The sequence below is a fragment of the Eleutherodactylus coqui genome, unplaced genomic scaffold (assembly GCF_035609145.1).
Source record: "Eleutherodactylus coqui strain aEleCoq1 unplaced genomic scaffold, aEleCoq1.hap1 HAP1_SCAFFOLD_143, whole genome shotgun sequence".
NCBI lineage: Eukaryota > Metazoa > Chordata > Amphibia > Anura > Eleutherodactylidae > Eleutherodactylus > Eleutherodactylus coqui.
The window spans coordinates 110,815-126,431 of NW_027101970.1; the positions used below are offsets into that span (position 1 = coordinate 110,815).

The window sequence follows — 15,617 nt, forward strand, 5'->3', positions numbered from 1 at the left end:
GTGCAAATTTTCAAACAAAATCCGCTGCATGCTCTATCTTCCTGTGGATTTGCACAGGCAAATAGCAGATATAGAACTATTAGACTTAATTACCCATTTCAATGAATAGGAGTATGGTTGCATGTTGGTTTTGCTGCGCAAATGCACACAATTTGTGCACACAAGTAGTAAAGTAAGACATGCATTTGCACATACAAGTATGCAACATAAATTCTGCAAATATGTGGCGTAAATGCGCACATAATTGCACTCGTGCCCATGTGATAACTTGAATAAGCTTAGTCCTCGTGGCTCTAAATCTATCGCCTTTGATGTGTTAAGCCCCTGTCTGCTGGAGAGTCATGTGTGCTGGCATCAGAAATGATGGCAGCAAGAATCTTGGGGTGTGTTGAGGGGCATTTTATGCTCAGTTTGCATCCTGAATGTAAGGCGAGTGCAAGATTGAGGGATAGATCAGCCTCTTGCAGTCACATCCAAGTCCGGGGACTGGAGAATGTGTACAGGACCTAAGGCTAGCAAGGGTTAGGGTGCGGGCAGACGAGCGTAGGCGTATTTACGTTCGCACGAGCGCAACGTATAATCGCCCGAGAGAACGTTTTTCACCGATCACGAACAGAGCTAGAAAGCGTATTTTCGGTTGTTCCTACTTTGCAAACTATCTTTTCGGCCATCGAATATGCGTTGGCGCGTATTTCGGTCGCATATGTTCCGTTTTTTTTTCGGGTTGCCGTTTTTACGCGCCGTAAAATCGCCCATGTGAACGAATACATTCGAAACCATTGCCTCAGATGGTCACGTATATACGTTTGTTCGCAAAAACGCGCCGTTTATGCGCTCGTGTGAACGCACCCTTAGAGAAAGAAGGCCACTTTATTTCCAATCAGCACCACTCTTGTCTGTTTTGCAGTGCATTCCCATTCAAGTTCATGGGCCTAATCTACAGTATCAGTCATAGTGCAGGGTCATAGACAATGAATGGGCTGTTTTGTTTTTGTTTTGCTTTGTTTGGGGGGGGGGGGGGACACAACATCTTTTCTAACCCTGGATAACCATTTTAAGATCTACTGTTTTCCTTATGATTGTGCAAAGAAATCTAACAGGTGGCATTGCTACCTTTCAAGGTAAGTGCATGACTACTATAAAGTCTGGTGTTTATCAGTAGCATTAGGTTATAAGGCAGGGGTGTAGAATCTGTGGCCCAGGATGGCTATTAATGTGGCACACAAAGGGGAGGCTGCATCTGGAGGAGGCGAGGCCGCAGGTGGTACCTGGCAGTGGCATTGCGGTACCTGGCATTTGCTGTGACTGAATCACTCCAGGTCCAGTGTGATTCTCCTTGTCCTCCCAAGTCCTGACTGCTGCCAATCCAGTAATAAGGTGAGGACGAGAGACGTGGTCTCATAGTGGACGGCCAACGCTGTGTTCCCTGTTGTCAGAAATGGGCCCATGGCTGTAAACTGCATGCGAGTCTGCACAGGCTTCTGTGTCTAGGCTTGCATGCATGGCCTTGCAGCAGCGGGGGTTATTTGGAGGATGATTGGGGTTGTGTGAAGGACTGTGGAGGTTGATGGAAGCTGTATGGAGTACTGTGGAGGACTATGGGAGTTATGTGGAGGATGATGGGGGTTGTTAGGATGACTGAAGATTAGGATTATTATGGGAGGATTTTTTTACTTATCTGTGATGGCAGATATCACGAAAATTATGCACAGATCTGTTTTGTTTATCAGATTTTGTTAGTGATTGTGTATTTACTGTTCGCCCGAAGACAACTCCTCTTCTCTGCCCCAGAGATGCCAAAAGGTTTGACAATCCTGTTAATAAGTTTTGTTATGTGGTAATGTAATATTGCAGGCTGGCGAGACCCTGCTGTAAGTGAAAAGGAAGTTGAATTTGTTGCCCGGTGGGGTATATAAGGAAGATGTACATCACAGCATGGGGAGTTTCTTTCGGTGAAGCTTTTAGCGAAGTACAAAGTAATGTACATGGAGGACAAGACACACTGCTGCCTGTGGTTGACCGGCGTGAAGTCCAGCAGACCTCTTTACATGTAGCTGAGAAGAGTCCAGGACTTAAGAGACTTGGCGTTGCCCAGGTATATCAGTGGGGCGGACGTCACAGCATGGGGTACTGAGTTTCTAGGAGTGAAGCTTTTCGCAAAGTATGCAGTAGTGTAAATAGAGAAGACGCACTGCTGTTTGCAGTAGTCCGGCGTGAAGTCCAGCAGACCTGACCTCTTTATGTGTCGCTTCGCAGAGTCATGACTTAGCCTGGTTGCACACGAGCGGGTCAGATTCTGCTGCGGGCACCCTGTTCCCAGCTGGCATTTAACCCTTTTCAATCCAATTTGTATCCTGGTTTTCCTAGGTTGCTTACTCTTTTTCTGCCGTTATATAAACGGCGCTATCTGCTGGCTAAAGCTAGTACTGAATTAGTTGACATGTTGGATAGGCTCCGACAGCAGAAAGGGCTGGCAATATACAGTAAGACAACCCCGACTGACGTCTTTCAACATCGGAGCTGTATAGCCTTAAATCATAATGTCTTCAGATGTCAGACAGTGGATTGGAAAGGGTTAAAGGTACCCATCATTCCTTCTTCTCTTCTGTACTGCAGATTCTGCTGTGGGCAACCTTTACCCATCTGGCATCCACGCATACGTCTCATTTCTTCTTCTCTTCTGTACCTCGGATTCCGCTGCAGGCACCTTGTTCCCAGCCGGCATCTGCGGGTACCCATCATTCCTTCTTTTCTTCTGTACTGTGGATTTTGCTGCGGGCACCCTGTTCCTGGCTGGCACCCACACGCAAGTCTCTTTTTTTTCTTGTCTTCTGTACAGCAGATTCCGCTGCGAGCATCCTGTTCCCGGCCAGTATTCACGGGTATCTCTCATTTCTTCTCTTCTGTAGTGCGAATTCCGCTGCCGAGACCCTGTTCCCAGCTGGCATCCACACGTACCTCATTTCTTCTCTTCTGCAGTTCGGATTCCTCTGTGGGCACACTGTTCCCAGTTGGCATCCACGCGTACCTCATTTCTTCTCTTCTGTACTGCGGATTCCACTGCGGGCACCCTGTTCCCGGCCAGCGTTCACACGTACCTCTCATTTCTTCTTCTCTTCTGTACAGCGGATGGCCCGCATGGCTCGCCGTCTTCAATGGAAGCCGTTCGCGCACAATCTGTTTAAAAATAGAGAATGTTGCAAATTTTCCACCGCAAGCGGAAACAAATCACAATTGATTTCCGCTCGTGTGCAGAAAAAGCGCTTTTCCATAACATGCTATGGAAGTTATTTGCTGCAGATGCCTGCTCCGGATTCCGCGATTCAAATACGGTTGTGCAGCCGGCCTTATTAAGTGTACCAGGTGATTGTATCTTCATCCTACCGAGGTAGATGAAAGCGTTTCCCTGGCTGTCAGCCTGACCGAAACGTGATTACCTGCCTGCAGCAATTAAAGTTTGCTCAGTGAGCCCCTGCCATCTGCAGGTATGTTTTATCCACCTCTGGAATATTCCTACTTCTGGACCCAGTTCCATCCACCACCCAGTCTACATGGTCAGACCCCCATTACACTCCAATAGGGCCTGTGCATAGGATGGGCGTACCCATGAGTTACATACAGACACTTTCAGCCGTGTGCCTTATGTAAAGGTGTCAGTCCTACCTTGTGCATCACAGTCTAGGATTCTTTTTGCACTATGGAATTTATGCCCGCCTGATACTTCAGTGCGCGACTCGGTATGTCTCTAATGCTTGAAGAAAAGGAAATGCACATTACCTAGAAGGAAAAAAACCTACCTGCCTGAAGGCCTAAAGCAATGTGTGAAGGTTGCCCAGACAACAGATGGAAGGTCCAGATTAAACAGGTATTACCACATTAGAAACAAAGGTCACCCAAACCTTCAGGTTATCATTAGGTATATTATATGGAAAAAGCAGCCGGACTCTCCATAAATAGAAAGCTATATCGCTCTAAATAAAACTAAAAGTCGAATGGATTAAAGCAAGGTGATTGGGTAAAAAGGCTAAACATGGACTTTTTAATAGACATGAAACCGTAGCCATGAAATATACAGAAAATACTCCAACACACAGATTAGCCAGAAGAGAAATACAGCTGCAGAATCCAACTAGTCTGCCCCGTTTTCCCCATCAGTCCTGTGATTTGGTTTCTGTCCTTTTTGATGGGTTTGTCATTGATGTTTTTACACCCTTGGTAAAGTGCTTATCACATGGGGAGGAAGCTGTTTTTTTCAGTGTAAAACAATTTTCTCTGATCTTCTAAAGTTACCTTGTGCCCCCCCCTTATTTTTGGTTTACCAGCTGTAGAAAGAGAACCAACTATCATTCAATCCCTTCAAGGGTTTGGTTGGAGCCTTCCCGTATGTCCTACGGGACATCATAAAATGGGGACCTTCCACTTGTGACAGCCCTCACTAATGGGCCAAAGCAGAGCGGTACGAACTACGCTGGTCGTAATACTACAGAAGGACCTATATGGCTGGCCACAACTTCCCCTAGAGCTAACTGTGGATCACTGGGGGTTTCAGAAGGCAAACCGGATCACTGCGCCATTTTCATTTTAAAGGATGTTGTCACGGCAACACAACCTGTTTAATGTAATGAAAGGTTTCAGTCCTGTCCCCTCTGTCTACAGTATATTTAGTTCCTCAAACTAAGGGCTTATTCACACAAGCACATTTGCGCAGTGTATGCAACACGCAGTGAATAGAACCCATTGATTTTAATGGGTTCGCTCACAAGTGTATTTTGCGTGCGCATTTCATTTTCCCCCTAAAAAAATATACAGCATGTTCTATTTTCATGTGTATTATTCAATGTGCGCATTGGTTTCAATGTGTTTTTCTCTCAGCGATGCTGCGAGATTGAGAAATCTTTGGACAATTCCTCACATGGAATCACCAATTAGTTTCTATGAGATCGTTAAAAAAATGGTCTTACACTCACATGCCATGTGGTGTGAATGAGAATGCAATGTGATCTGTTGGGTTTTTGGACTTTTGCTAGTGACGATTGGGTTAGAAGAGGAAGAGTTCCTATTTTTGTTGAGTACGAGTACTTTCTGCGGAGATTCGGCAGCAGCCCCTGCTCTCGGGCGGCGGCTCCCGCGGCAGGGCTTCGCCACAGGATACCGCAACACCGTGGACAATTTAGATTTGTATATATGAATAGTTTTTTTCTCAGTGATAGAAAAAAAAAAACAGCGTGCCAATGCATTATTGCTGCCACATGGATATGCAGATACCGGCTGGTGATCGGCCCATACAGCTTTATTTATACTACACTATTTGGAAGAACATGGACAATTGTACAGAACAAACACTTTTTCCTCGTGTCACCCCAATTTTCTTATAGATTGTAAGTCTTGAGAGCAGCGCCCTCAGTCATTATTCAATTTTGATTTAGTTTTACAGCTTGTGAAGTGCTGCAGTAGAAGTTGGCACTATATAAATTATTATTAATAAAAAAACATGGAAATTGCTTTGTGAAAGTAGAAAATAGCTGAACTGAAGCAACCAATGCCAGGCGGCTTCTGCCAAGCAAAATAAAAGTCATGGGATGTACTAAACAGGCCTAGTAATGAGAGCATAGTTTTACCTTTCTTTGTCTTAGTAATACATTATCTGCAATACTTTGCGTAGGTAATAGAGATGAGCGAGCACCAAAATGCTCGGGTGCTCGTTACTCGGGACGAACGTTTCGCGATGCTCGAGGGTTCGTTTCGAGTAACGAACCCCATTGAAGTCAATGGGCGACTCGAGCATTTTTGTATATCGCCGATGCTCGCTAAGGTTTTCATTCATCCAGAAATGTGTTACAATAAAAATATATACCGGCGTATAAGGCGACGGGGCGTATAAGACGACCCCCCAACTGTCACCTTATACGCCGGGAATACAGCGGAGCAAAGAATAAAAATCATTACTCACTTCACCGATGCTTCTGCGGTGCTGCTGCAGGCTGTCGCTCCCTCCTGGTCCCCGGCAGAGCATTGCTTTCTGGACGCAGTGGTTGAAATCCCCGCCTCCAGAAACACACGTGCCTTCAGCCAATCACAGCCATTCAATGACATCATTGTCATTGGCTGTGATTGGCTGAAGGCACGTGTGTTTCTGGAGGCGGGGATTTAAAGCCCTTCGTAGAGAAAGCAATGCTCTGCCGGGGACCAGGAGGGAGCGACAGCCTGCAGGAGCACCGCAGAAGCACCGGTGAAGTGAGTAATGATTTTTATTCTTTGCTCTGCTGTATTCCCGGCGTATAAGGTGACAGTTGGGGGGTCGTCTTATACGCCCCGTCGCCTTATACGCCGGTATATATTTTTATTGTAACACATTTCTGGATGAATTGCAGGGAAGGGCTTATATATTTAAGCCCTTCCCGACAATTCATCCCGCGATCGCCGGCAGCCCATTGCTTTCAGTGGAACCTGCTGTATTGCCGGCTCCATTGAATTCAATGGGCAAACATCGTTCTTCTCTGCCACAGCTGTTACAGCTGTGCAGAGAAGAATGATTTGTCTTCTATATGTTCTCAATGGGGTCGGCGCTGCTGCCGCCGGCCCCATTAAGCGCATATAGAGAAGAGAACAGGAATCGCAGATCGCACATAGGTGCGATCTGCGATTTCTATGGCCTAAGAAGGACCGTTGGGGTTCTTGAAGCCTAAAATAACTCCTAACGGTCTCCCTATAGCAGCAGCACTTTCCCTGATTTATGTCAGAAGGCATCTGTGGCGAGCCGCGGGAGGGCAGATTTTAATACTCGGGTGACACCTAATCTCGCCAGCCACTCACTGCAGGGGGGTGGTGTAGGGCTTGAACGTTGCAGGGGGAAGTTGTAATGCCTTCCCTGTCTTTCTATTGGCCAGAAAAGCGCGCAACTTTCTCAGGGAAGAAAATGAAAGTAACCCGAACACCGCGTGGTACTCGTTACGAGTAACGAGCATCTTGAACACCCTAATACTCGAACGAGTATCAAGCTCGGACGAGTATGCTCGCTCATCTCTAGTAGGTAACTAATTAATGGCTATATTCTTCTTGCCATATAAATTATAGTAAAAAGACTCTTATTGTAATTGCCTCACAGAATAACATTTTTGCCTTCTTCTCTGACATTACAAACACTCCATGATAATTGGTCATACTAGATTGACTTTTTATATCTTTACATTAGTGATGATGCAACTGTATAAAACAGAATATGTACCGTGTTTCCCCCAAAATAAGACACTGTCTTATATAATTTTTGCCCCAAAAGACACACTATTTCCAGGGGGTGTCTTATAATACTCACCTAGTAGATTGTGTTCGGGTCCCTCACGCTGGTCTCTGGCCCTGCTGCAGGCCTCCGTGGACTCCTGGACACTGATAGAGCATTACTTCCTGGTAGCATAGCTTAAATACCCCGCTTCTAGCAAGCAATTGCTCTAATTGGTTCATCGAGCACCACGTCGGCCAATCAGAGCTGGCACTTGATTATAGCCAATCACAGCCATTCATTGAATGACATCATTGAATGACTGTGATTGGTTAATCGAACGCCGGCTCTGATTGCTTGATGCGGTGCTCAATGAACCAATCAGAGCAATCACTGGCTGGAGGCGGAGTATTCAAGCCCTGCTACCAGGAAGAAATGCTCTGGCGGCGTTCAGGACTACACGAAAGCCTGCAACAGCGCTGCAGCCCAGCAAGAGGGACCCAAATGCCGTCTACTAGGTGAATATTGCTTTTTTTCCCCCCATGTATTGTAGCTAGGATTAATTTTCGAGGGAGGGATTATACTTCAAACAACCCCCTTGCCTCCCAAAAATTAAATCTGGGTAGGGTTTATTATTGGGGTAGGTCTTCTTTTCAGGGAAACGCGGTAGGTATTACTGATGACCCTGATGTATACTTAGACCCACTCATCCCTGCTAAAATAACAAAGGCAATGTTGTTCTTAGGCCTCGTTCACACGAGCGTGGTTTTAGTGCAGATAAGGCGCGTAAAAAAATTGCGACTAACTGCTCAAAAAATAGCGTGAACGGGCGATTTCCAGCTATCAAGTCTCCAGCTTAATTAGCAGTGAAATTGCCCATTCACACGATTGGAGCTGCGTGTTGCGTGTTATCCAGCTACCACAGGAGTCTATGGAAACTCCCATACATCACGCACCAAAGATAGGTCAAGTCCTATCTTTTCACGCACTACAGACCTTAGATGCGTGTATTGCAACGGTGCATCTCCTATTTTTAAAGGTTTGTTGCGTGTCTAGATTTCCTTCAGCTAAATGCTTCTATAGGAAACCATTGATTCTATTACATGAGGTTTTTTTTCCACGCGCCTATTCTGCACTAAAACCACGCTCGTGTGAACAAGGCCTGAATCTATGTAGATTCTTAGTAGTTTTTTTCCAGAGCTGTCATCGCGCTATTAGGGCTAATTCACATGGGCATATGCGTACAACACTGTAAGTATACTCCAAAATTGTACGCCCATACACTCTGCTGGCAGAGATTGTGTAGGGCTGCGAATCTGATGTCACGGACATGTACAGTGTGGTTTTTATTTTTCCTTTTGAAATACCCGCCCTGTTCTGTATTGACAGCGTTTCATATGCACCCAATTCAAGGACTGCGTTTGATACGCGGAGAAATAGAACAAGTTGCAATTTCTCCTGCGTGTCAATACGCAGTGACCACACGCAGGTGTGAATGGAAGAGTGAAAGTCCATAGATTTTTATTGCCTCCGTTCACCGTGTGTTACATACAGGAAATATGCGTGCGTAATACACAGTGACAATACACCCGTGTGAATGAGCCCTAAGTGTGATAAGAAAGATACAACCACAGTCGACCATTTTAAATGCTTTGGAGACGAGTCCCTGTGTTACTCAAGTCACTGGCCGCATACAAACCACTGTCCTGCTCCATCTCCCCTCTCCACTACACTTTTTTAAAGGTTATTTTCACATGGGCGATAAAATTGCGCAATGCGAGTGAAAACGCAGAATTAGGAAACCCATGCTTTTCAATGGTTTCATTCACATCTGCGATGTTTTCTCTCATGCGATGTTGCAAGATTTAGAATTTGCTGCCTGCCCTATCTTTTTTTTCCCAATGGAGCTTTCGTTTTATCGCATTGCAACATACGAACTTGTGATTTTTGTGTGATGCAATACGTTTTTAACATTAGACACCTCTGATGTCTACCGCAAGAGAAAATTGCAAGCGGCAGCGATGCAATGTGAGATTATTTGTCAGGAAAAGCATCGCTGATGCTTAATCATCTCATGGGCACGTATGCAATATTGCCGCGATATTTTCGTGGCGATATCTCACTCGCCCGTGTGGAACTAGCCCGAGGGGGTTTTCCCTCCAAGTTACCCTTTTAGAAGTGTGATTCTCACCTCCTTTTATGATGTTTCCTGTGATGGGTTTATGACTTTATGGGGTTAGTCAAACGAGCGTATGCGTATACACGTTCGCCTGTACGCAACGTATATTTGCATGAATGAATTTTTGACACAATGGACTCCCGACTGTTATTGGCATTTTTAAAGATATTCACCCCGGACACTGCAGCACGCATGTAAAAAACACGCTGAAGCAATTGCTGGCAACATTTGGAAGAAATGCTCGGAATGGTAATGAAATGCCTAATTAGGGCGAGCTGTCTTTTCCAAGCGTTGTACGCAGGGTAACTGCCCCCCCCCCTTTTCCATCTATGGCAGCTTGCTGTGTTACACAGCGAAAGTATAAAATATACGGCCGTGAAAGATGGAGGACGTCTTATTTTTTCTCACGTAAATATTTTGCGCGGAAAAAAAGACGTTCCTCTGAACGCAAATGCATTGCTTACTCGCGTTATTTGTGCGACTTTTGTGTGCGGAAATGCCTTCGCAAATACAGTCATTTGAAGGAGGCCTCAAAAGGGAGGGAAGTCATTTTGGTAGCGCACAGGAAGGAGAAGTTGCACTATCTTTGGGCAAAAGTAGACAAAAAGAGTGAGACATGGTGGACATGCTGTACGCCTCTCCTCTGGAAGGCATTACCCATACCCAGCGACAACGGTTATTCTCAAAAGGGCTGGTGGTAAACTAAATATCGCTGAGCCAGCTATAAGAAAGGAAGGTTTGGAGAACCGGAATTCCTGTATCGAGCCTCAGGCATCCTCAGGTCGGTCTCACATGACCGGATTTAGATTGCGGAATGCGCAATACTCACCCACGCAGATGATCTGCGGTATTCCGCATCCATTAACAAGAATAGAGCAGTAGCATGTCCATTCACATGAGCGTAAATAAAATCGAAGTACGATCCATTCTTGTGTGAATTCCACACGGATGGCTTCCATTGAAGTCAATGGAAGACGTCCGACCCACAGCCCATCCGAATAGATATTGCGAATAGGTCACTGGTACCCGCGTCATCGCCTAGTGACGGCGCGGGAAGAACAAACATTTGAAAAAAAAATTGTGCTGCACATGACCGACGGCAGCTCGCGGCAGCCACCTGCAGTACAGATAAACGACGATAAGAAAAGGTATTCGCGGATGCTGGCTGCGGTCAGGGCCGGATTCCGCAGCAGGCACCCGCATGCGAAATCCGACCCATCCGTGTGGGACCGGCCAAAATAGAGTGACTTTCCTTACTTCTGAGTTTTGGGTTTGGGAGATTCGGATTCCCCAGAAAGGATGGAGACGCGGATGTCAAGCCAAGGCTGAGTCTGAACAAACACTACTCCAACTGGGCAACCCTCCTCCCAGGGACTGTGCCCATCCTGAACCAATGCCTGGCCCACCACAACACTCTCAGTCACATTTTATGCTTACTGAGTACATAAGACGATGACCCCTATCCTCTGATGAAGGAAAGCCCAAGAATGCAAATGAATTCAAGAGTTTTCCAAATATTTCATTGAAGGGCAAAAAGACTCAGACTGTGGTGAAAGTAGAAGATTCTTCAATAATATCTTTTCTAGCTTTAATACATTATTTAAAGTACTGAAAAATAGAAATCATTTTTACCGTTGCACAAGATAAAATAACGTACCTTAAATGCCATTTGGATAGTATGCTCAGAATTGGCAGGATGGCAGAGGATTGCTATGCCGATCACATACTCTCTGAAGTCTATGGTGCCATCTTTGTTCTGTAACAGAGAAAAGAAGAAATTAAATACAGTTGAGTTAACCCCGTAAAGGACGCAGCCTTGTTCGATACTTAAAGACACAACGGTTCTTTGGGATTTTCTATTTTAAAAGCCATATTTTTTTTCTTCTGTCGGCATATAGCAGTATGAGGGCTTTTACAGACTAGCGTTTTTTTTTCTCCAAATGTCAATGGGACTTTCTAATGTTAAAATCACAATCGCACAAAAATCGCAACAACGCAAACTTGCGATTTTAACATTGGAAACTCCCATTGATATTTGGAAAAAAAATGCAGCGAAATTGCAGTGAGAAAAAGAAGCCGCTAGTGGGTAAAAGCCCTGAGGGCCTGTTTATTGTATGGCAAGCTGTAGTTTTTTTTTTTATTGGTACCATTTTGGGGTACTTACGTATTCTATAATTTATTAATTTTTTTGGTAGGGGATAGAGTAAAAGAACACATCAGCCTTTTTTATGGCATTCACTATCTAGTATAAATGAGGCCATTTTCACATGGCCAAGAGAATCAAGCAAAGACTTGTGCAGTGCGGGGCACAAAAATATGAACCCCATTCTTTTGAATGGGGTCATAACCAAAAGCGATTTTATCGTGCATCGCATTGCACCGCGATGAGATCCCGGGAAACAAATCGCGGCACGTCCTATCTTTGGGCGTGCCCTCTCATCACATGGGGCCGGCGGCAGCAACACACCACGTACTAGGTGCACGCAGGGCGATGTGTGGTCTCCCCATTAAGAACAATGGTAGACACTCCGCAATCCATCGCCGCGGTCTTGATATAAAAACGCTTCAAATCTGCGAAAAAGTCGCATGTTGGCGAGTACGATATTGGACCATGATTCACAGCCCAATATTGCACTCGCCCGTGTGAAGTTAGCCTAACACAGCTTTTTTTTCTGCAGGTCGATACAATTACCACAATATCAAAATTATAATTTTTTTAGGGTTTTTCACAATGAAAACCTTTTCCCCATGGATGGAGCTTTAAGGACGTAACGATTTTTGGCTGATTTTCACCTCCATTCTTCAAAAGCCGTAGCTTTTTATTTTTTCGGCGACGCGGCCGTATAAGGGCTTGTTCTTCGCGTGGCGCACTTTAGTTTTTATTAGTGCCATTTTTTTCGGTACATAGACTATATTGTAAGGCTTAAGGGACAGTTAGGAGGGAAAGCCTCATGGGATCTGGGAGCTTTATGTACATGATGGATGGATGATATGTCACCCTCCATGGAGGAGGTTTTCTGGTTAACCAAGATATGTTACAAAGGTCATTACTGGGTCAGATGAGATGGAAGAGAGTGAGTTCTGCCCAGTGATGGACTGGTTGGCAGCGGCAGATGATTGGCTGAAGAAAAATGGCGGGAAATGGCTGTGGTTGTCAGGCAGAATCAGGTGGCCTGACCGTGGCTGGTGATTGGCCCAGAGGAACAAACAGAGGAGCAGCAGTGAGATATGGAGGTGCAGAGATGTGGGGCCATGATCTGGAAAGGAAGCAGCACCCAAGTAACAGATCCCTGTTTGGATGGGGAGGAATAGTTTCACAGATGTCTGGAATTCCCTGCGCTTCAGCTTAGGACTTGTCAGCAGCGCCGGCCAGGAGGAGCAGAACAGGCAGAGGACATTGTGTGAACGCTTGTATCTGAGGAGGACTTGTCAGTAGAATACCACCAGCGAAACGAATGTGGAAGGAGAGAGACATCTTTTACCTTCATCCGATCGGAGGCAACTGAGACATAGCAGCAGGAACAGTGCCCACTAGATGCCAACACCAGCGGGAACAGTGCCCACCAGATGCCAACACCAGCGGGAACAGTGCCCACCAGATGACAACACCAGCAGGAACAGTGCCCACCAGATGCCAACACCAGCGGGAACAGTGCCCACTAGATGACAAACCAAGTCCTGTGCTGCTGCAGGCACAGCGTACAGGTGAAGCTCTACAAGTTGGTGAGATCTCTGGTACCCAGGTGGTATACCTGGTACGTGTGCATATAAGGACTTGTTTAACCAGTTGGGGGCGATCCGCTCGCCGCTTTTTGTGTTTGTTTTTTTGTGGGCCAGAACCAGGAGTGGCACGGGGTCCGTCCCCTCTGAGGTAGCCACGGCACGGGGGTCCGTCCCCTCTGAGGTAACCACGGCACGGGGGTCCGTCCCCTCTGAGGTAACCACGGCACGGGGGTCCGTTCCCTCTGAGGTAACCACGGCACGGGGGTCCGTTCCCTCTGAGGTAACCACGGCACGGGGGTCCGTTCCCTCTGAGGTAACCACGGCACGGGGGTCCGTTCCCTCTGAGGTAACCACGGCACGGGGGTCCCTCACCTCTGAGGTAACCACGGCACAGGGGTCCCTCACCTCTGAGGTAACCACGGCACGGGGGTCCCTCACCTCTGAGGTAACCACGGCACGGGGGTCCCTCACCTCTGAGGTAACCACGGCACGGGGGTCCCTCACCTCTGAGGTAACCACGGCACGGGGGTCCCTCACCTCTGAGGTAACCACGGCACGGGGGTCCCTCACCTCTGAGGTAACCACGGCACAGGGGTCCCTCACCTCTGTGGTAACCACGGCACGGGGTCTGTCACCCTCTGAGGTAACCACGGCACGGGGTCTGTCACCCTCTGAGGTAACCACGGCACGGGGGTCCCTCACCTCTGAGGTAACCACGGCACGGGGGTCCCTCACCTCTGAGGTAACCACGGCACAGGGGTCCCTCACCTCTGTGGTAACCACGGCACGGGGTCTGTCACCTCTGAGGTAACCACGGCACGGGGTCTGTGGTTGAGGCGGCTGCTGCTGTTAATCAGATCGGTTTTATAATTACTTGTTATTTTATAACTGTTACTTTCATATAAAGAATCAGAATAGAATGATGATAACCAGAGGAGACAAACATTTTTTATAAATCGGGGCACCGCAGTATCTGGGATGCGAGAAGGGGGGTGGGTTTTACATTTAATGGGAATCAAAGTAAAGGGAGCGGTGTGGGTACCGACATGAGGGCTCATATGGTGCCGCTCTCATCCACAGATTGTTGTTTTAGTCAGAAATCAGTACAAATTCCTTGCATCCAGGAAATAGAGAATGTCCTGCAAAAAGGCAAGACTCCAATCAGGCTCTCATGTTGGAAGTAGGCCCGGCTCATTTAAGAAGGCTCTCAGTACATCTTAGGCAGGGGTCACGCGGGACGTATTCCCAGCGGAAACCTCGTGGATTGGCCGCAGCGAAAAACTGCAAGATTTCCGCTGGGAAAGTGCTGCTTCAAGACCCGCGGCACTTAGCCGCATGCTTTTCCGTTATAGAGGAGAGCGCAGCTGCAACAGAAAAAAATATTGACATGCTGCGCCCGGGAAATCTGCGCCGCAGCGCCAGCTTCTGCCGGCTTTGCCGCAACTGATTGGCTCTCCCGTGTGGACAAGATTTTTGACAAATCTCGTCCACATGGCTGGCTAATACCAGGATTAGCGGCCGCAGGCGGACTTGCCACAGAAAAATTCTGGACAAAATTTCCGCGCCAAATCAGTCCTTTGTGAACCTAGCCTTATATGTGCATGAGTGCAAGGGACTCGGCTGTGAAGGGGTTTGATGAGTTAATTTATTTCCTATCCTGAGGTAGTTCCGTTGATCAGGACATAGATGAGGGCAGAGTTGCATGTCATTCCCGGGACGCAGCATGTCAATTTTTTGTCTTCCATTGTGACCCCGCTCCTCTATGGAAAAGCTGGTCGCAACAGAAAAGCGTGCGGCGAAGCTGCTCCAAAACCCGCGGCTTAGTGCAGCTGGTTTTGGAGCTATGCTTATCCAGCAGAAATGTCATGTTTTTTCAATACAGCAAAACCGAGAAATTTCTGCCGGGAATACGTCCCGTGTGACCCCAGCCTTACAGAGTGCGATAGCGCGGGATCTCACGCTATCCTCACGGTGTAACTGTACGCCCTGTGGAGCTAAGTACCATGTCGTGGCAAGGGGTTAATCACTTTTATTACATCTTTTTGGGGGGCGAAATAAACAAAAACATTTTTGACTCCATCTTTTTTTCGTTCCTTTACAAAAAAAAGGGAAAGCACACAAAATACTTGTTTTACATGGATTTAAATTTTTATTTTGCTTCTTTTCTAGGTAGGGTACTTTAACCTATGATTCAATGATTGCTCAGATTATAGGAAAAAAAGATAACACGCTATGACGACCCATCGGCCCTCTGCAACCGGATGGTAGAGGGCCAATGACATTAAAGAGGGAGCTCACTTCTTTTGTTGGTAGCTTACATTGCGGCCTGTAAAGGGTTAACAGTAGTGATGAGCGAGCATACTCGCTAAGGTCAATTGCTCGAGCGAGCATTGCCCTAAGTGAGTACCTGCCCGCTCGAGACAAAAGGTTCGGGTGCCGGCGGCGGGCAGGGAGCTGCGGGGGAGAGCGGGGAGGAATGGAGGGAAGATCTCTCTCTCC

General features: G+C 46.8%; 1 protein-coding gene across 1 annotated transcript in view; it reads right to left on the reverse strand.

The window, feature by feature from the left end:
* LOC136593964 (lysophosphatidylcholine acyltransferase 2-like) overlaps nt 1–15,617 on the reverse strand; it is a 48,784-nt gene that overhangs the window by 18,741 nt on the left and 14,426 nt on the right. The window contains exon 3 of the mRNA XM_066588669.1: nt 11,053–11,151. Coding sequence (XP_066444766.1) covers nt 11,053–11,151 — 99 coding nt within the window. The remainder of the gene's footprint in view (nt 1–11,052; nt 11,152–15,617) is intronic.